Raw genomic sequence first — 21785 nt, forward strand, 5'->3', positions numbered from 1 at the left:
CATGTCTGCTCTCACGGCGTCCTGCTAACGCTTCTTGGGCTTAACCTCTGGGCTGTGCTCTGGGTATAATGTCTTAGTCAGTGAGGTCAAAATTAAATAGGCACTTATGTACAATCTATACATTTTATTGCAGATGTTACGCACGCTAAATAATGAAGTGAGGCACTATAAATAATATAAATATCGATAATCAGTGTTACTTAATTTAATAGTTTTTTTTTTTCGTTTTGACTTGACTCTTTCTAAAATGTTTAAAGCTTAGATTATATTTGTAAATAATTACGGTACTTTAGACACGATGGAGAAAAAATGATTTGGCAATATTTTGTAACGAAATATTGCCGGGAATGCACATGTTAAAGGCACAATACCAGAATATTTTTTCTAGCATATTATTGAATGACTACTTAATTATACTGCATTGATATGATCTAAAAATATCTAGAGGACAGTGTATCCAAGTGCATTTAAGGTCTTTTCTGCAAAAACTGGATTTTTGTTTTTAAAAGTTTTATAGGTTATAATTATACTTTTGCCCTTACCTAACATACACGGGTGTTGTTAGGTAAGGATACTGGGAGTCTGAATGTCAAATCGCTAAAACCGTAGCCAAATAATATAACTATTACAACTTCGAAGCTCATTCTAAGTTAACACTTGTCATGGCGTGAACGGGTTGTGACACGACCTCGACAGACCTCATTTTGCGTGCACCAATCAGCGGTCTCCAGCGTCGCGTCGTATCAACACCATCCAACATTGTCACACGTGCATGGGACAGATACAAGCACAATTCGAAATGATACGAACTTCAATCCTTCCAGCAAAGGGCGCAGGTAATCCCAACTTAAGGACCGGCAACGCTCTTACATTTCATCGACGTCACTTCCCATCAGGCGTTTAGCCTGTCCTTGGACTTATTAGACCTTATCATAATCATAAACTCATTGTTTGTACTGTTTTTATACGTTATTTCGAAAAAGATAAACCTGATAATTATAGTAATGTAATAAAATTTATAATGAACATTAAAATTTTATTGACGGTTTATAAACGCAGTAAACACACATTAAAATTGAACATTACACTGCCATTGATCCAAAGTTTGTGACGACCGCTAAAGTGGCAGTGATCCACGGCCCGATTCGACCTACGAGCACGTACATTATTAGATCTAGACACGATGTAGCTCGGCTATCAAAACGTCACTTTTGATTTGACGGATAGGTATCATATCGCAATGTCATCTTACTTATATCATAGAATTTTGCTGAATATGGCAGTAATTTATAATATTTGTAAGTCGAGGGAAAAAACATTATAGGATAATTTGTATAATTCCACGGAGACAAGTCGTGAGCAGCGAGTATCACAATAACATAGGGATTTTGTTGGATAGTGATTAGTAAATGTCTATTGTGTGCAGTGAGCCGCGGTCCAAGGTTTGCTTCTGTGATCAATGCACTGTACAAAGGTTCACTTTGTGCATATTGTTTAATGTTTATTATATCTTTGTGGTGCAATTTCCTATTAATATAGACCAGAAATTAAAGAGACTAGACATAATTTATTTTACCTATGAAACCGATACAGACGAAGACGAAAGGTTTAGAGCGTAATAGGTAATGACGAAATATGAGTGCCAGTCGGCCTAGATACTCGTAACTGCGATAGGCTACTGAGCATCAACGATTGTAGTCTCGACATTCAGTCTTTGTTCAGTGCATAAAGTGCATTGTGAAGGGATCTTTTTGACGTCCATTCTAATCTAAATCCCTGACAGTGGTTGAGACCTCGTAGCAGAAGACGGTGTGTCCCCGGTCCACGAGGTGCAGGCGGTTCAGCAGGCTGCCCGCCGCGTGCCACGCCGGCACTCTGTGGGCAATCTTGTTCACGTCTATTTCTTTGAAAGTACTGTTACCCTGAAAATTATGAACTTTAGGTAGTCGAAAATAAATATACCTATGTACAAACGCACGCCGGTATTCTTAAAAGGTGGAGGATATAAACTTCCGACGTGAGGCGTCTTATTTACTATTAGAAAAAAAGATTGACGTCAGGAGCACCGCCGAGCCTGACTTATCCTTAAAACTACTGAGGGTCGAAGGGATGTGAGAAAAATGTGGTTTATACCTACTGTGCGAAGACTTTTACCCCAGCCAAACCATTCAACCAAAACCATAATGCCGCTTGCTTTCGTCAGTAAATACTCAATATTAAGACGTCCAGACGCTGGCACATACCTTCGTGAGCAGGCACTTGCTCCTGGTGTAGTTGATGTTGGTGAGCACGAGGACGGCCTGTCCGCCGAGGCTGCGGCACGTCAGCTTCTCCGCGGCGAACTGCAGCTGCCGCCGCCCCGACGACGAGTCCACGTTGTACGTTTTTAAACCCAGCTAAATTATAAATGGGACTATCAACTTTTTATGCATTGTCGATCGTCAAAGTAATGTCTGGCCAATGTTTTCATACATATGTATAGGTAACTACAGCGATTTACGCAGTAGATTGCGTGGAAGACCGTCGCCGTTGCATCGCATCGCATCCCCAGGGTACGTAGCCAAATGGCACAAACGCCCACGAAACGCTCGTAGATATCTATCTCTATCGCTCTTGCATATTGGCGCGACAGAGCCTGACTACTTTTCGCGGCGTTTCGTTTTCGTTTAGCGTCGCAGAAATGCCATTCGGCTACGGCACCTGTCATCGATTGTTCATCGACGTGACCCACTTGAGACACTCCATAAAGATCGAAGGAGATTTTATTTGAGTTCGTCGCGCCGCGTCCGTCGTCCACGCAAACCACGGCGCCGTTACGGCTCCGCCACGACATTGGTCTAAGCGCGACAGTGGTGAGCGGCAGCCATACGTGCGAATGAAAAGTCCCATCGCTGTGTCTCGCTTCAATGTATGGCCGCCGCTCACCGCTGTCGCGCTTAGACCATTGTCGTGGCTATAGGCCGTTAGAGCTTTGTTAGGAAACGGGACTAAAAGGAAACCATCGCGCTTTACTTGGAAATCAATTGAGCTGAGAAATGTAAAAAGTTTCTGAATTCGTATTGCGAAGGAGAGGCCTATGCGACTCAGCATTGTCTATATACGTTGGACAGCAAAAGGTGAAAGAACCTCAGGCGGTCGCAGGCGCCACTTGCGCTCTAGCGCGCCAGTATTTTACTGCAGCAGTAGTAACTTACTTCAATATTTTATTTACTTTATCATCATCATCATTCATTCGCTTGCCCTTATTCCAGTTACTTGGGGTCGGCGCAGCACGTCTTGTTCTTCCATACCTCTCTATCGGACGTCATCTCATCGTTCACTTGCGTTCGTTTCATATCACATCTCACACAGACAGTCCATCCACCTTTTCTTCGGCTTTCCTCTCCCGCTTCCTCCTGCCACATTCATCCGTAATATGTACTTTAATATTTAGTTGATATCGTTACGTTGATAAAGGAAACTTCTCTAAGCACAGCGCTGGTCCCGCTGATGTAGTTGTGTCCATTCTGGTTGTAAATCTTGTAGTCGTACAGCAGCGCCGGCTTCCTAGCCAACGGAGGCTCAGGGTCGCGGCAGCTGGTGATGTTGTCGAGGAACACCTTGAACTTTCCCTGAAATAGAAGTCGAAACGACAATAGGCAACAACCGCTAGATACACGCTAAAAGGAATATTTATGGAGGACTTGTGGCTAGATTTAATAAGTTTGAGCGACTACAAACGAAGGATTTCAATCTTCTAGATAGAACTTTGCAGAGTGACATTGGAGGTCATAATGAACAACTTTTACTACTATAGTTCATTATGACCTCAAGTCACTGTTGTGCAAAGTTTAAACGGTCCTTTTTATTTCACGGCGTATTTCAGAATGTTGTTGAAGTATGATTAGCCCATAGTTACCTATATTCCAAAAATACATAATTAGATTAAGTAGCTTGTTTATCTGAGGAAAAAACTTACATTCCTACCAGAGCCTAGCCAAAATTGGCATGTAAGAAAAGCAACTAAAATACATGCACTGCGCATTTCTATGAGATTAATGGCATAATATTTCCCTGGCTACGGGCATTTAGTAAACAATTAGATATATGGTTGTAGCATCTAGATCGAGATAAACCGCCATTATAAACGAATTTATGCTTATCTACTCCTGCTATAGGTATAGACAATTGTATCGCTTAAGTTCAAAACAAAAATCCATTCTGGTATAAGGTTGATTATCGTTCAGATAAATTATATTTTTTATATATTCAACCTTAAAGCAAAATGGATTTACCCAGGTTTGAAGATAAGCGACACAATTAGGCAAACGGCCTTTTTAGTTTGCAACCAGTTGAATCCTATTAGGCCACTCTAGAACCCTGTCGTACTTACACCGTCTTCTATTTGCCATAGCTAAGTATAATTCATTATGCTTTATGCAGATTCTGTTAACAGTTTTGATAGCATTTTGAGTAGTCCTTCAGGTACCCTACTACAAAATTTTGCTTCTTAATATTTTTTTCATGTTTGGTAATTACGAATAGGTATAAATATTGGATTGTTTTGTCGTTGAAAAAAGTAGCCACATCATTGAAGTTATTAGGTGATTTTAGAATGTTTGTCAAAACATTTATATCATTGATACTCGTACGTTCTTGGATTCGTGACCGTTGCGTACGTTTAACCCATTTACTTCAACCGGTCGGGAAACGACTTGAGGGGAAATAATAATTAATAACAAACCCGTAGTCAACATCTTCAAAAAAATTTAATCAAGACGCCTTTTAAAATTTAAGCAGCAATTTTTATTATTTTATTTGTTGAATTCTGTAAAAATGTGTCAATGTGAATATATCATATAAAACGTAAGTTATTTATAATTATGGCTCTATTAGAATCGTCGGTTCAAATCTTTCGGGCTAATAGTGCACCGCGGTGTGTCAAAGACGTCAAAGTTACATTATATTAAAATGATTAGGCACGGGAGTGCCCCCGCCAAGTTATAAATGTTGAACGAACTCTCTTTGTTGAAATTGAAGCCGGAGACAATTGTCACCAAACATTACAATCAGGTTTCCTCCAACAGGGGACTACGTGTCATGTTATCATACCTAAACGTCCAATTTACATACATACATACATACATACAATCACGCCCGTATCCCATAATGGGGTAAGCAGAGCACGTGAAACTACTAAAGTTTCAGTGCCACTCTTGGCAAATAAGGGGTTGAAAGAAAACGAAAATTATGACATTGCGTGTGGTGACGGGTTAAATAAATAAATAAATAAATAAATAAATTCCTTTATTTCGAGTAACAGTATGACTCATAGTATAATATTATGGTTAGTCTGCACTTAAGAACTATGTTAGTACTTATTTTATTTACATTAATACTAGACTACTAGGGCAATGTTTCTAGGAGCACGTAATTAGTGGTTAAACATAATACGTACTTCTAGAAACATGCAAGTCCTCACAATTAAGAATTTCACCACCCCCTTTCTTCCCGTGGGTGTCGTAGAAGTCGACTGTGGGATTTGGGTCAAATTGTGGCGTAGGCGAGAGGCTGGCAACCTGTCACGTCCAATTTATATTAAAATTACTAGCTTTTACCCGCGGCTTCGCCCGCGTAATAAAAGTATTCTTATTCAAACGTTTACAAAAAATAAGATTTTCATTTGGATCCGTAGGTTTCTATGTAGGTACATTTGTCCGCAATTATTTCGATTAAGGTGCAGCGGGGCATTATACTTCTACATGTATCCACTGAACACGCTTACCATATATATTCCCCGTCCCCGTCCCTCCCCTATCCCTATTTCTATCCCTATCCCTATCCCTATCCCTATCCCTATCCCTATCCCTATCCCTATCCCTATCCCTATCCCTATCCCTATCCCTATCCCTATCCCTATCCCTATCCCTATCCCTATCCCTATCCCTATCCCTATCCCTATCCCTATCCCTATCCCTATCCCTATCCCTATTACTATACCTATCCCTATCCCTACCCTTATCCCTGTTCCGGCTCGTCCCCTCCCGTCTCGTCCCGTCCCGCCCCGCCCCGCCCCGTCCCTGTTCCTGTCCCTGTCAAATTATCATGTTAGGCGGTGAATTTTGAAAAATCCTTTCTTAGTGCTCTTCTAAGGAACTTACGTGTAATTTGAAATCTCTTGAACCAGAAGTAAACATAAAAAAGAAATCCATATGGCTATTTTCGATATTTAAACCCCATTGCACCACAACAGGGGAAAAGGTATATCACTTCCGCCACGTCAGATTTTAAAAACGTTGTATTTATCGTGATCAGCGACCCGATAAACCATAAAAACGATACCCATATTGGTTTTTTGACATTATCACCCCTTTTCACCCTTTTAAATGGTACATTTTTAAAAAACTTGAAACACGTATTTAGTCATATGTCTTTAGCAATCCTCCTGTGAAGTTTCGCATAAAACAGTGAAACTAACATTGTTTCCCCATACAAACTTTGAACCCCCATTTGACCCCCTTAGGAGGCGAATTTTGAAAAATCCTTTCTTAGTGCTCCTTTACACTATATAAGGAACCAACGTGCCAAATTTGACATCTCTAGGACCAGCGGTTTCAGCTGTGCGTTGATATGTCCGTCAGTCTATATATTTTTTTATATTTAAACCCCATTGCACCACAACAGGGGAGAAGGTATTTCACTTCCGCCTCGTTCGATTTAAAAAACGTTGTATTTATCGTGATCAGCGACCCGATAAACCATAAAAACGATACCCATATTGGGTTTTTGACTTTATTAACCCCTTTTGACCCTTTTAGGGGTAAAATTTTCAAAAAATCTGAAACACGTATTAAGTCATATGTCTTAAGGAATCTTCCTGTGAAGTTTCGAATAAAATAGTCAAACTAATCTTGTTTCCCCATACAAACTTTGAACCCCCATGTGACCCCCTTAGGAGGTGAATTTTGGAAAATCCTTTCTTAGCGCTCCTCTACACTACATAAGGAACCTACGTGCCAAATTTAAAATCTCTAGGACCAGTGGTTTCGGCTGTGCTTTGATATGTCCGTCAGTCAATATATTTTTTATTTTTAAACCCTTTTGCACCACAACAGAGGAGATGATATTTCACTTCCGCCTCATTAGATTTTTAAAACGTTGTATTTATCGTGATCAGCGACCCGATAAACCATAAAAACGATACCCATATTGATTTTTTTACTTTATCACCCCCTTTTCACCCTTTTAGGGGTTAAATTTTCAAAAAACCTGAAACACATATTCAATCATATGTCTTAAGGAATCTTCCTGTGAAGTTTCGAATAAAATAGTCAAACTAATCTTGTTTCCCCATACAAACTTTGAACCCCCATTCGACCCCCTTAGGAGGTGAATTTTGGAAAATCCTTTCTTAGTGCTCCTCTACACTATATAAGGAACCTACGTGCCAAATTTGAAATCTCTAGGACCAGCGGTTTCGGCTGTGCGTTGATATGTCAGTCAGTCAGTCAGTCAGTCAGTCAGTCAGTCAGTCAGCTTCTTCTTTTATATATTTAGATTGCACTTCTACACTTTTGTAGCTTAGGACACAATTTATTGGATACTACACATACTTACGCAAGTAACGTAGGTATTTTGGAGGTGGATGGAAAATACAGTTCTTTTTCAAATTAATTTTGTAAAACGCTCCTAAAACGGCTCGTAATCAAACAAGAAATGTGAAACGTGTGGCGACAAATTATAACCGACTGAAGGGAGTGTTTTAAGTAGAATAGAATAGAAAGTTAAGTCTACATCACGAGTTACCAATTTCCTCTTCGCATTTGTAAGATGAAAGTATCCTTTCGATCCGGAGGTCGCGGGTTCGAACTCCGGCTCGTACCAATGAATTTTTCTGAACTTATGTGTGAAATGTCATTTGATATTTGCCAGTCGCTTTTCGGTGAAGGAAAACATCGTGAGGAAACCGGACTAATTCCAATAAGGTCTAGTTTACCCTTCGGGTTGGAAGGTCAGATGGCAGTCGCTTTCGTAAAAACTAGTGCCTACGCCAAATCTTGGGATTAGTTGTCAAAGCGGACCCCAGGCTCCCATGAGCCGTGGCAAATGCCCGGATAACGCGAGGAGGATGATGATTTGTAAGATGAAAGTAGTATTTTCAGTACATATGGCCCTTTGAAGTTTTGACACTATATGCGATAAAGTAATAGCACCATTTATGTTCTAAAAAAAGTTAGTAGGTACAACCTTCGAACCTTAACGTCATCAAGGGATTAAATAAAACTAAAGAAGTGGTTTTACCATTTATCATAGTTTCATTCAACTGTTACACACTAAAGTAACAACATTAAATTCAACCTTTAGAGTTCTCTATTCTAGTTAAATGCTAGATTTGGAGAAAGGTTGTACTTTGTGTCCAAAGTAAATTTCTGCCAAGTTAGTGGAATGTATTAGTTTCCACTTTTGAGAATTGAAATGCTGTACACGTACAGTGCTCGCCCTCTTCTCCTGTCGTTCAGGACTCTCTTTGTGTTGATGCGCATACATTCACTAGGTATAACTCAAAGTCCTTGCCTCCGAATGTTTTACTCCTATCAAGCGATATAATATTTCGTGTGGCTCGCTTCTATACTATATCCACTAAAAGGCATTTAAATTACAGTAAGAAATTAAAAACGAATGGTCAATAACAGTAGATTCTTAATTTCTTTTCATATTCTCCGAAGATTTACTATCGCTCGGAATTCAAAAGTAACCTCTTAAGACGCACATTTTATCTATAAAATCCATGTAAGGATACCTAATTAATTACAATTGAAGCCACCTACAACTATTCTGTCTTTGCTAATAATAATTAAAACAACATAATTATAGTACTTATACAAAATTTGAATTGCAAACGGGATTTAAGTATAGGATATAGGAAAACTTATTTAAATATATTCAATTAAGTCCCGTTTACAAATTTAAATCATTATTTACACAATTATTAACTTATACCTATCAATCTCAAAGAAAGTATTATAAAAAGAAAAGTATGCAAAGTATCTCAAAGAAAGTACCTATGCAATACTTTATGAAAGTATTATAATACAATAAAGATATCCATAGAGTATGATTCTTCACATAAAGCTCGAAATATCAAAGTTTCACTATAAGTACCAATACAGATGACCAAACCAGCAACTGGCAAGAGTCAGCAAGTTAACACTGTTCTGCTAATAGTTTTAAAATACACGCAAAAAATCCTCGTTGATGCATCAACAATCAACATAGTGTTTTCGTAGGGTTTTCACAAGTCCGGTCATCATGAGACCCATCAATAGGTATCTCTTGACCATTTAACACTGTTGAGTGAGCTCCGACGTCGTCAGCCATGGTTCCAGTGGGCTCAGATGTCGGCACATGGCTGTAGTGAGCTCAAACATCGGCAGCGCGTATGCGCGCCGGGTCCAGGTCGGAGAAGGAGTCGGGCAGGCGCGCGTGCAGCGTGTCGGGGATGAGCCGCGTCAGCGCCGCGCTCAGCAGCGGCAGCGTGCCGAAGATCGCCGTCGGCAGCCACGGCTTCACCTGCGCCTGGACACACAAATTCAGATCTTTACTGACGAACCATTCAATTAACCAAGCTAACTATCCGTCAAGATAGTAAATAATAATAAGTAAAGATAAAACAACACAGGGTGACGCTTCTTCATGACGGGTTCGCATTTTCGCAAAGCAACAGCAAAATACATAAATTGAGTAATGAAAGTCTAGGTACCAAAAGACTTGGCTCTACCTTTTGTTCAGCAGTCAGAGTGTAGAAGAATCCATGGACAACATACCAGCATGGGTGCGAGCGGCGCCAGCACGGCGCCCAGCCTGCCGCACGTGGAGCAGGCCGCGAGGAGCCGGTGCCGCGCGCGCGTGGGGAACAGCTCGGCCGTGTACACGTACAGCGCGTTCAGCGACATCGTGGCGCCCAGCTTGCCCACCAGGTACAGCGCGGTGGCCCACCATCCGCTACCCTCTGGAAGACAAATAAACACAATATATAAAATGTATAATTCCATCGGATGGGAATTGGGAAACCAAAATGTATGATCGGGATTACCGACTTGCACACTTCCGAGTGGAACCGAACACAAAAATAACCAAGATCCACGCTATAAAACACCAAATGACGGCAGCCATTTCTGGCGATTGTTGTAACGCAATATTAAAAGACACAGGATTGGTCCAGCACAATTTCAATTTTTCAATGCATATTTGTTGCTTTCCTATTTCTTTACGGTTTTTTCAGTAACATACCTGGCAAACAGGAAAGTGCAACGAGCGCACAGGCTGTCAAAATCAAAATAAAAATCAAAAACATTTATTCAGTAAGTAGGCCACAGGAGCACGTGGTGAAGAAGGCGGCGGTGACCACGGGCCGGCGACCCGCGCGGTCCAGCAGCAGCGTGTTGAGAAGGCAGACAGTTGTTGTCCTCTTCCTCCTTACCTGGCAAACATGAGAGCGCCACGAGCGCACAGGCCGTGGTGAGGAAGGCGGCAGTCAGCACCGGCCGGCGGCCCGCGCTGTCCAGCAGCAGCGTGTTGAGAAGGCAGACAGTTGTTGTCCTCTTCCTCCTTACCTGGCAGACATGAGAGCGCCACGAGCGCACAGGCCGTGGTGAGGAAGGCGGCAGTCAGCACCGGCCGGCGGCCCGCGCGGTCCAGCAGCAGCGTGTTGAGAAGGCAGACAGTTGTTGTCCTCTTCCTCCTTACCTGGCAGACATGAGAGCGCCACGAGCGCACAGGCCGTGGTGAGGAAGGCGGCAGTCAGCACCGGCCGGCGGCCCGCGCTGTCCAGCAGCAGCGTGTTGAGAAGGCAGACAGTTGTTGTCCTCTTCCTCCTTACCTGGCAAACATGAGAGCGCCACGAGCGCACAGGCCGTGGTGAGGAAGGCGGCAGTCAGCACCGGCCGGCGGCCCGCGCGGTCCAGCAGCAGCGTGTTGAGCAGCAGCGCGGGCAGCTCGGCCGCCGCCACCAGCGCGTAGGTGGCGTGCGCGGAGCCGCCCAGCGCGTGCACGTGAACGGCCAGCCCGTAGAACACGAACACCGCCGACACCCACCACACGAAGCACACGCTCAGCCGCCGCCGGAGGGCGCCGTATCTGCAATACGAAGAAGGTCAATTTCGCCATAAAGTTTTATATTCCTGACTAAAAATCTAGGTTGAGCCTGGTATGCCCCTGATTTTTGCAGTAAATATCTAAACTCTGTTGACAAGGTACTGATAATCATCAAGTAAAACCCTAGTATTACTGAAAGAAAGAACACTCACTTAATAAAAGCTGCAAACAGGCTCTCATCCTCGACCTTAGTCACCGGAGCCTTCTCATTCTGGTCACACAGCATCTTCTCGAAGGCCTCGTCGGAGGCGTGCACGCGGTTCCACCTGGCGGCCTGCTTCATGACGGCCACGGCCTCGGCCACGCGGTTCTGGATGGCCAGCCAGCGCACGCTCTCGGGCAGCAGCCAGGGGTAGAGCAGCAGCAGCAGCGAGGGCGGGTAGGCGAGGCGGCACCAGGAGCGCCAGTACCCGGCCAGGTAGTCGAGCAGGGACAGCGTCGCGGCGCCGCCCGCCAGCGGGATGCCCAGCACCAGGCTCGTCAGGATGCGGTGCTCCACGCCCAGCCATTCGATCACTGCATGGAAGAACAAAAATGTTGATAGAAGATTCAAAGATAAAGATAAAGATTATTTATTTGCAAAATGTAGTGATTTACATAGTTGGACAGTAATATTAAGTGCTTACATTTTACTTAAAGAAGCATGCAAATTTTTCTTATTAGCTATAGGGATACTTAACTAAGTATACACAGTCATGTAAACGGAATATGCTTCCGCGACCCTCACCTCTAGAGTCACGGTGGTGTAAAATACTACATTGCAAATACAAAACAACTTTTCTATTTAATAAATAAATAATAGTCTCTATTAAGAGACGTAATCTTCTTATATAAGTTTACCTTCTTATTTAGGTTTACATATACCTACATATAAGATATAAGTAAATGAGACATGAAAGTAGAAAAGAGAAAAAGAAGATGACGATGGTACTAACTGAGCACGAACGCGGCTGGGTAGACGCTGGCACCGAGGATGGTCTCCAGCAGTTCCCACATCAGGTACGCGTAGTAAGAGCCGGCCAGAGACTTGCACAGCCCGAGGATGCCGGCTCCCACGCCGCTTACTATCTGCAACACAAAATATATATCAGAGAATAATAAAAGACCCATGACTTTTCGACCATCTCGTCAATCAAATTGTGACGAAATTGCCTCTAGAGCGCTTGGTGAAACTCGTTTACTTCTAACAAAGAATGTGTAATTCTAATTCAATAATTTCCTATCTTTGCTAACGGTGTAGGTATATGTTATCTGGTTGGCTCATTGTTGTGGATACGGGGATGCGCCACTCTTTTAAGTATTCGTGCAAATCGGGTGAAAACTATATCTATAGAGCCCGCAGCAAAATGTGTATTTCGTTCCTACATTCTTCTTTGTCGCCCTATTCTTAAACTTACTAGTGCCGTGCGGCGGCCGTAGTGATCGGAGACGTGGCCCATGATGGGCAGCGAGATGAGCATGCCCACGTTGTGGATGGTGCCCACCAGCGACCGCTTCCATTCCTGACAGCCCAGGTTGAACTGCAAAATAATTATAAACAGGTTTTGAATAACATTCTAGTCTGAGTTCTGAATGTTACAAGTAATGAAGTGCTAAGAAATGGTCTAAGTTCAGCTCATCCGTCATCAAGTGGCACTACACGGCACGTACCTCAGCCACGATGCTGCTGTGCGAGTCGTACACGAGCTGCTCGCACGCGACGGGTGTCCGGTTGAAGGAGTCGGCCGCACACGCGCCGTCGAGCGGCTGGTAGCGCGAGCACGAGTCTCGCGGCAGCGCGTACTCGCCCCACTCGGCGCCCGCGGCGTGGTACCACGTCTCGTTCAGGTCGCCTTCGCATTCTGGCACCAGGCATCTGCAAGCAAGGAGAGATCATTCAATTAAACTCAATAAAATACTTAGACTTCCGAAGCCAAATATGATTACCAAATGTTATCGTTACAATAGTCACGAGTGGCGATAAATTAAAACACTACACGACCGGAGAGACTGATTTAGTCCATCTAAAGTTACAAATTTCCTCTTCGCGCGTATATTGTACCTACCGTTTTACAGTCCGCATGAACATAACAGAGAAACATGAGTGCGAGACAGGTAGCACCTTATTATGTACTTAAAAACTTTTTACACTTGAAACGGACTCACACTTGACCGAAAACCGTTTTATCCGCACAAGTGTATAAGTAAGAAAATCGTGAATAAACCATGCAAAATTTCCATGGTTTTCAAAAAACACCTTAAATAAACTTACCTACGAAGCACGTGACAAACATTGTTTATGCAAATTTTATTTGATGTACTATGAGTAATTACACATCTATGCAAACTTCGGCATAATACGACATAAAGTAATCATTTGTTTGTACTTGTTTGAACCAATTTTAACGTATTCAAGATCAATTCAGTTGAACAAATTAAAATTGCAAAGTAAATAGATTTTCGAGATTTTCCATTATATATTTTTTTCTGTTTAATGGTTAGTGGTAGTTAAAATGTAAACTGAAAATAGACAAAAAAAGTGACATTGAGGTACGAATTAGAACGGTCTGCGATTACAAGTTCACGGCCGAAGGAATACGATTACATCATTGATTACTGATGATCAAGACTGATAATAACTACCTACTTATCCTATTTTCTTTGTTGAGCTTCACTCTAAGTGCGTTTTTACATTATCCGATCCGATCCGGTGCCTGTAATGTATATCCCATACATTACAGGCACCATCTTGGATTTTTCCATTGAAATCCTTCCGACATTCGATATCGGATCGGATAATGTGAAAACGGACTAACTGTTTACCAAATTTCGTCTAAATAAAGCGTGAAGAGGGCACAAGGTAAACAGTGAAAGGAAATCGATTTACTTGTACAATCAGATGAGTTGTTAATTATTTATTTTTTACTTTTCTCTTAACGGACGCTACGCGTATCTTAATATCAAGTTATTTGTGTCAATTGTGTGGTTTGTTATAAAAATTATATATATATATTTGAAATATATGAAAGAACGGAACCTCCATAATACGTGGTCCGGGCATTTTTCGTTTAATTGGCTCGACTCGGCGGCGGCGCTGCCGTGCCCCTACACTAGTGTTGCTGCGAATGGGCTCCCATGAGTTTTTAAAACGTTACTCCATAACTTAATATAATATCTGGGCAACCGAGCTTCGCTCGGTTCTGTTTCGTATCCTTGACATGTGTCGCCATCTAGTTCAAAAATGAATAGTACCTACATCGAGCGAAAGAATTCTCAGCCTTAACAACACAACTACTCCACACGAGATGGCGCGCATTTCGCCACAAAAACTCAAATAGTGTATTTTCTATTCGTTTTAGCCTTGACCTGTGTCGCCATCTAGTGTTTGCAATAAATAGTACTTACATCGACCGAAAGAATTCTGTCTTAACAGTACAACTACTGCACACGAGATGGCGCGCGAAGAAAAACGCATGAAAACTCGAAAATTCGCGTTTTCCGGGACCTAAGGATAAGTTAGACCGATTTTTCACCCCCAAAAACCCCCACATAACAAATTTCTGCGAAATCGTTAGAGCGGTTTCCGAGATCGTCAGTGTAAATAAATATATATATAAATAAATAAATAAATAAATAAATATACAAGAATTGCTCGTTTAAAAGTATAAGATATAATTCACTGTGTTGAGAAAGTGTAAATATATTTATTCAAAAGACCTCGGTACATGTAAAAATAACTTAAAAATACTAATTAATAGAGGTATAATACTACTCTATTAAAACTAACATTACTATAAAACTAAATTCTATTCACAAAACTCGTTCCGGGCCCTCTCAGATGCAAAGGTGCCCATCACACTCGATGCATTGAGAATGTGAACTAGAAGTACTAGAACCAACAAGTACATACAATTTTCGTACCGTAATCAAAAACATGAGTTTTGACTCATAGCTAGAGGGACCACGCAGCAGACCCATAATATTTTGTTGTTTACATTTGCAATGGAACTGCAAGATTCACAGTCGATACAAGGACGAGTTATTCCAGCTGGTCCGCGCCTCTGCAGCCGGAGAAACTCCTTTCCTCTCACTATTTTCAATATTCATTCACTACTCATGTCTCATAATAACTATAAAGTAGAAGTCCAATATACATGCGTTCATATTACACGGAGCCCACAGAGGGAATATTTATTTTGATAGTGGCTCAGTTGTGAGCGTCAGGACCCCTGGACCACTACAGATATTTGATGTTTAGTACATACTAAAATTTAGTACCTATTTGATACTATTTGGTACCTGAGAACATATATTTGGTACCTCCACTGATATCGAAAAATCGAGCGAATAAAGTGGCCAGACATTCTGACGTCAGGATGTCTGGACCATTTTTGGTTTACATAGTTCTAGACAACACTACTAATTGATATCTTAGTCAATATTTACTACCTATTTGGTACCTGTCAATATATTTTTTTCAAATTTTTTGGCGTACCAGAAAAAAGTTATGATGGAATTTAAAGTTGAAAACTAGTGTAATTACACTAATTACTTTTATATTTCAACTATATTAATGCCACTAGTCAGTAGAGATGATGTGCGAGTGCCTAAAAATAAATTCCTATTTAAGTTGACGCGCAGGAGGGCAGGCGGATTTGCCTCTATTCTTTTGACTGGCGCTACATACTTCAACGGCACGGCCGGGCTCACAACTTTAAATTCCGTCATAACTTTTTTCTGGTACGCCAAAAAAATTTGATAAAAATATATTGACAGGTACCAAATAGGTAGTAAATATTGACTAATATATCAATTAGTAGTGTTGTCTAGAACTATGTAAACCAAAAATGGTCCAGACATCCTGACGTCAGAATGTCTGGCCACTTTATTCGCTCGATTTTTCGATATCAGTGGAGGTACCAAATATATGTACTCAGGTACCAAATAGTATCAAATAGGTACTAAATTTTAGTATGTACTAAACATCAAATATCTGTAGTGGTCAAGGGGTCCTGACGCTCACGCTCAGTTAGGATACCAGACCAGTACCAGATAGGTTAGTGTGCAGCAAAAAACCTTCCCTTCATTCCAAATTAATGAAGAAAGGCGTTTACAGATTTTAGAAAAATAAAAACACGGATATAAAATCTCTCGCCTCTTGGTTTTAGGCGATGCGAATTAGCAGTTTAGGGTGGCAGTTCCAATTCCAACACCTGCTTAAGTTGAACATGGTCAGTTATGTGACAAGAGGAAACTGTAGACAGAAGTAACTACTTAACTAGAAACAACTAGGTAGTGACAAAATATGACTAGAAAAGAAATTAATTGGGCTCTCTTTTACTTTGTTTCAGTGGCAGTGTCGACAAATTCTCAGAGTAGCAGTCCATCGAAGCCATAACTGTGTATGTTGAGATTATAATTGTAGCATCAGCATAATAGCTTCCGCTGTTTATTTTTAGGGCCTTAGCCTCTACATCTACAGCGACGCATCCAAGACGAACCTAATTTTTAGGTATTTCGCGACCCGATTTTTTAGAAATGGCGACCTGCCCAGTGGCGCGGCCGCTGACCTTGCCGATACCTAGTGTGCTTTTATAAATACCACACGCCACGTGGGTACAAGATAACGCCACACTACGCCTCCTCCACTATTTATAAATACAAGCTTCAAATTATTTTACTAAGGTTCAATATTAAACGGCGAGTTGTGTGCGGTTTCCGGACGCGCACGTGTTTAACTTCGCAGATAGCGAATTGGAATATAAACATGAATTTTGCACGCGGTCAACTTAGTTTTTAGCGTGTCACATTTTGAAGGTTTTTTTCTGTATCATAATGATACAGGTATTTTTTTGAAAAAACACTAAATGTAAGTATCAAGTAGTTGAGACTGCTTATGTAAGTAGTAGGTAGGTATGACTATAGCAAAAATCAAAATAAGGAAATTAATTACAATTAATAATGATCAACGGTTAAGGCAAATAATATATGTAGATACCTACCTATGGGCATATCGGTGGAGTCAGTAAGTATAAGTAAATAGGAAGTACCTAAGATAATTAATTAACTTTAGGTATTAGAAGCATAATATACGAGTATACATATTACAATTATATTTTTATGTAGGTATTCAAAGACGATGAAATACACGTGACTAGTGTTTAAATAAAAAGATCAAAACAGGTTTTTAATTCGATTATAATAAATTCCTAATATTGGAATGTCGCTATTCAAATAAAAAAAAATAAGGTAGGCTGCGTCAGGGACACAGCCGCGATGGATAACGTGAAACGTTGTGTGGACCACCGTTACTAAGGAGGGGACGTAATCTAACTAGCGAAGGCCGCAGGCCGAGCTGCGGACAGTTAGTGCTCCCACACAGAGCAATAATAAAAGTGTCTAAAAAGCGAAGCGGTGGGCCAGAGGCCCAACGCTGAGCTTCAAATCTCAGCGAAGGCCGAAGGCCGAGCTCCGCGTAGGGCCGAAGGCCCGGAGCGTCCCCGAGGCGCTCCCAAGTACGCGAGGCCGCAGGCCGAGCTGCGGACAGTTAGTGCTCCCACACAGAGCGATAATAAAAGTGTCTAAAAAGCGAAGCCGCGGGCCGGAGGCCCAACGCTGAGCTTCGAAACTCAGCGAAGGCAGAAGGCCGAGCTCCGCGTAGGGCCGAAGGCCCGGAGCGTCGCCGAGGCGATCCCAAGTATGCGAGGCCGCAGGCCGAGCTGCGGATAGTTATAGTGCTCCCACACGGAGCAATAATAAAAGTGTCTAAAAAGCGAAGCGGCGGGCCGGAGGCCCAACGCTGAGCTTCGTAACCCAGCGAAGGCCGAAGGCCGAGCTCCGCGTAGGACCGAAGGCCCGGAGCGTCCCCGAGGCGCTCCCAAGTACGCGAGGCCACAGGCCGAGCTGTGGACAGATAGTGCTCCCACACAGAGCGATAATAAAAGTGTCTAAAAAGCGAAGCGGCGGGCCGGAGGCCCAACGCTGAGCTTCGAAACTCAGCGAAGGCCGAAGGCCGAGCTCCGCGTAGGGCCGAAGGCCCGGAGCGTCTCCGAAGCGCTCCGAAGTACGCGAGGCCGCAGGCCGAGCTGCGGACAGATAGTGAACACAGAGCAAGAATAAAATTGTCTTAAAAGCGAAGCGGCGGGCCGGAGGCCCAACGCTGAGCTTCGAAACCCAGCGAAGGCCGAAGGCCGAGTTCCGCGTAGGGCCGAAGGCCCGGAGCGTCCCCGAGGCGCTCCCAAGTACGCGAGGCCGCAGGCCGAGCTGCGGACAGATAGTGAACACAGAGCAAGAATAAAAGTGTCTAAAAAGCGAAGCGGCGGGCCGGAGGCCCAACGCTGAGCTTCGAAACCCAGCGAAGGCCGAAGGCCGAGCTCCGCGTAGGGCCGAAGGCCCGGAGCGTCCCCGAGGCGCTCCCAAATACGCGAGGCCGCAGGCCGAGCTGCGGACAGATAGTGAACACAGAGCAAGAATAAAAGTGTCTAAAAAGCGAAGCGGCGGGCCGGAGACCAAACGCTGAGCTTCGAAACCCAGCGAAGGCCGAAGGCCGAGCTCCGCGTAGGGCTGAAGGCCCGGAGCGTCCCCGAGGCGCTCCCAAGTACGCGAGGCCGCAGGCCGAGCTGTGGACAGATAGTGCTCCCACACAGAGCGATAATAAAAGTGTCTAAAAAGCGAAGCGGCGGGCAGGAGGCCCAACGCTGAGCTTCGAAACTCAGCGAAGGCCGAAGGCCGAGCTCCGTGTAGGGCCGAAGGCCCGGAGCGTCCCCGAGGCGATCCCAAGTACGCGAGGCCGCAGGCCGAGCTGCGGACAGTTAGTGCTAATAAGGATTAAAATAAATATACATTATCCATAGCAAAACCCGTTCATCTTATGAAATAATGCATTAGAAACTATAGCGGCGGCAACGGCTGGCAATGTACTGAAACTTGTTGGCAATCGTGACTCTTTCGATTCGTTTGAGGCAATCATATGCTAAAATTAAAACATAAAACCGTCAAAAATTACTAAAAATACTAAGACTAACTAATAAAGATTACAATAAATATACATTTTCTATAGTAAAACATATTCATCTCCTCAAATATGCATTAGAATGTATAGCGCCACCGTCGCATATAACATACCGAAGCTATCTTGTCTCTTCCGATTCGTTTAAGGCCATTGTATGCAAAAATTTAAGCGTATAACTGTAAAAAATTACTTAAAATACTAAGACTAACTAATAAGGATTACAATAAATATACATTTTCTATAGTAAAACATATTCATCTTCTCAAATATACATTAGAAGAATGTATGGCACCGGCGGCCGCATATAACATACCGAAGCAATCCTGTCTCTTTCGATTCGTTTAAGGCCATCGTATGCAAAATTTCAAACATTAAAGTGTAATACTTTTATTATGAAGATCAAGCAATAATGATTCATTGTAGTTCAAATTCAGTAAAGTAACATATTAATATTCTCAAATAAAGGCCCATTTAGATGGTACGAGTTTCTCGCCTCGATCGTACGATTATCGAAGTACGAGAAAAAATATCGTATCATGTAAACTATACGTACGATATCGCACGAGAGGGGGCGACAATCGCCTCGCCTTTGATATTTGTATGTCTCCGTGTAAACAAAACTCATATGCGAGAATCGTATACGAGTTTATACGCTACTCAGTCGAAATGAATTCAGTATAGAAATCATGTTTACATACTCGTACTTCGATACTCGCCAGGCGATTATCGTACGAACACGTTTACATTCGTGCGAGAAATAAAAACTCGCATACGAGTATCGTATGCGATACTCGCCAGGCGATTATCGCCAGGCGAAATAGTTTAGACGGAGAGTTGAATTTCCGGGAAATATTTCCATAACATTTCTCGACTCGTCTAAACCGGTTCTCGTATGACATTTCTTCTCGAACGTGCGATTATCGCACGAATCGGAGCGAACCGATTTTCATGCGAGTTTTGCCTGTCAACTTGCGTGCTTAGTTGCTAATTAATTAATTATAAACACATATATTTCATGCTTTTTTATAATGTTGGATATAATTTACTTTGGATTTATTTGAATTTAAGATGCATAGTACCCAATAATATTAAAAACACTATAAATCATTTATGAAGGTCTAAATAATAATTATATAATAGGGAAAATAATGAATTCGACCATAGTGTTACCTAGCTAATAAAATCTTGGTTGCGATACTTGCGATTAGGTTTAGGATATTATTGAACATAGAATATAGATAAGATTTATTTTAAATGATAGCATTATACCCTACATTAACTATATAATATTGATAATGATAACCCTAATTTATTTTTGGTTTTAGCTGTTACTGAGAGTTAGCTGTAAATATAAAAATACCATGGTTTCTGTTTCTAGGTAAAGAGAATTCATTCCGACTGTAGCGCATAAACTCGTATACGATTCTCGCATAGGTGTTTAGTTTACACGGAGACATACAAACATCAAAGGCGAGGCGATTATCGCCTCCTCCCGTGCGATATCGTACACATAGTTTACATGATACGATATTTTTTCTCGTACTTCGATAATCGTACGTTCGAGGCGAGAAACTCGTACCATCTAAATGGGGCTTTATGCATCAGAATCTGTAGCGGTGCGGCGACAGTAAATGGAACCGACGGCGGTTGCTTGAGAATTTGGTCTTTTTAATGTTCATTCATTCCTTCAAATAGCTACACACTTACACTTAGACGACCTGCTAAGCCGCGGTCCTGGGTTCGAATCCCCGTGAGGGTATTTAATTGCGTGACGAACCCAGATATTTGTTCCTGAGTCATGGAAGTTTTCTATGTAGGGGTTCTAGGGTTGGGGCTAGGTTGATCTATCTATGTAGGGTGTCATCCAATATTTATTTATTTAGTGATATGTACAGTACTTTTTTGGTGGTGCGCATTGCGCAAGCCCCGCAGTGTTTTCACGCGAGGCCGCAGGCCGAGCTACAAATAGATAGTGCTCCCACGCAGAATACTTTTTACACACTTTTATTATTGTTCTGCGTGGGAGTTGGACCTCCGGCCCGCCGCTTCGCTTTTAAGACACTTTTATTATTGCTCTGTGTGGGAGCACTAACTGTCCGCAGCTCGGCCTGCGGCCTCGCGTGCGTTTAAAAAGAAACTAAGTATCTTCCTGTTAAATAAACTAAAAGATAAAATACAACCTGTATAAAATGTAATCACTGCAAATTGTATCTTTATGCTGTACGCTTAAATAAGAGAATTAACTCCCTACTTCATGTCATAATAGATAAGAAAATATTATTTTGAACTGTAAAGTAAACGCTGTAAGTGTAAGGTAAACGCTGAAACGCATAATTGCTAGATTAAGAGGTAATCGCTCATAAAGCGCATGAAGTAAAGGGTTAAGGTAAGCTAGGTTTTGGCTACGCATACATGCATCGTATACGTATATGTACTATCAGCTGCAAAAGTGGATGGCCAATTTATCAATGAATTCATTCATAATATCTCCATGCAATTTTGCAGCTGATAGTACATGTCCCAGGTAGCAAACTGACGTCAGCGACGCACAGGCGACGTCACTTATAGGTCATAATAAGGTCGGTCATTTATTCGTCGAGAGAGGACGTTTTAATGACGTCTATTTGGGGTCAATATCAGGACGTACCTTTTAGTCACAAAA

At 42.2% G+C, this 21785-nt stretch overlaps 2 protein-coding genes across 2 annotated transcripts in view; both read right to left on the reverse strand.

The window, feature by feature from the left end:
* Positions 1-1628: 1628 nt before the first annotated feature.
* Positions 1629-4121, reverse strand: LOC125229367. Its single transcript, XM_048134188.1, has 4 exons — positions 4116-4121; positions 3447-3659; positions 2244-2396; positions 1629-1922 (listed from the first exon to the last, which is right to left on the reverse strand). The coding sequence occupies exons 1-4, from the start codon at positions 4119-4121 to the stop codon at positions 1764-1766; spliced, it is 531 nt and encodes a 176-aa protein (XP_047990145.1). The 3' UTR covers positions 1629-1763.
* Positions 4122-8270: 4149 nt separating this feature from the next.
* The window catches only part of LOC125229418 (organic cation transporter protein-like), a 40400-nt gene continuing 26885 nt past the window's right edge, over positions 8271-21785 (reverse strand). The window contains exons 2-8 of the mRNA XM_048134246.1: positions 12784-12988; positions 12531-12653; positions 12069-12201; positions 11286-11649; positions 10859-11115; positions 9804-9988; positions 8271-9555 (exon numbers count right to left, since the gene is read on the reverse strand). Of these exons, the coding sequence (XP_047990203.1) occupies positions 9400-9555; positions 9804-9988; positions 10859-11115; positions 11286-11649; positions 12069-12201; positions 12531-12653; positions 12784-12988 (1423 nt within the window). The 3' untranslated portion in view covers positions 8271-9399. The remainder of the gene's footprint in view (positions 9556-9803; positions 9989-10858; positions 11116-11285; positions 11650-12068; positions 12202-12530; positions 12654-12783; positions 12989-21785) is intronic.

Source organism: Leguminivora glycinivorella, chromosome 9 (genome assembly GCF_023078275.1).
Source record: "Leguminivora glycinivorella isolate SPB_JAAS2020 chromosome 9, LegGlyc_1.1, whole genome shotgun sequence".
NCBI classification, from domain to species: Eukaryota; Metazoa; Arthropoda; class Insecta; order Lepidoptera; family Tortricidae; genus Leguminivora; species Leguminivora glycinivorella.

Coding starts and splice junctions, on each gene's coding strand:
- LOC125229367 (XM_048134188.1), bottom strand. Junction 2,397..3,446: donor GAGAAGTTTCCTTTATCAAC/GTAACGATATCA, acceptor TTTATAATTTAG/CTGGGTTTAAAAACGTACAA. Junction 1,923..2,243: donor GCAAGTGCCTGCTCACGAAG/GTATGTGCCAGC, acceptor CATAATTTTCAG/GGTAACAGTACTTTCAAAGA.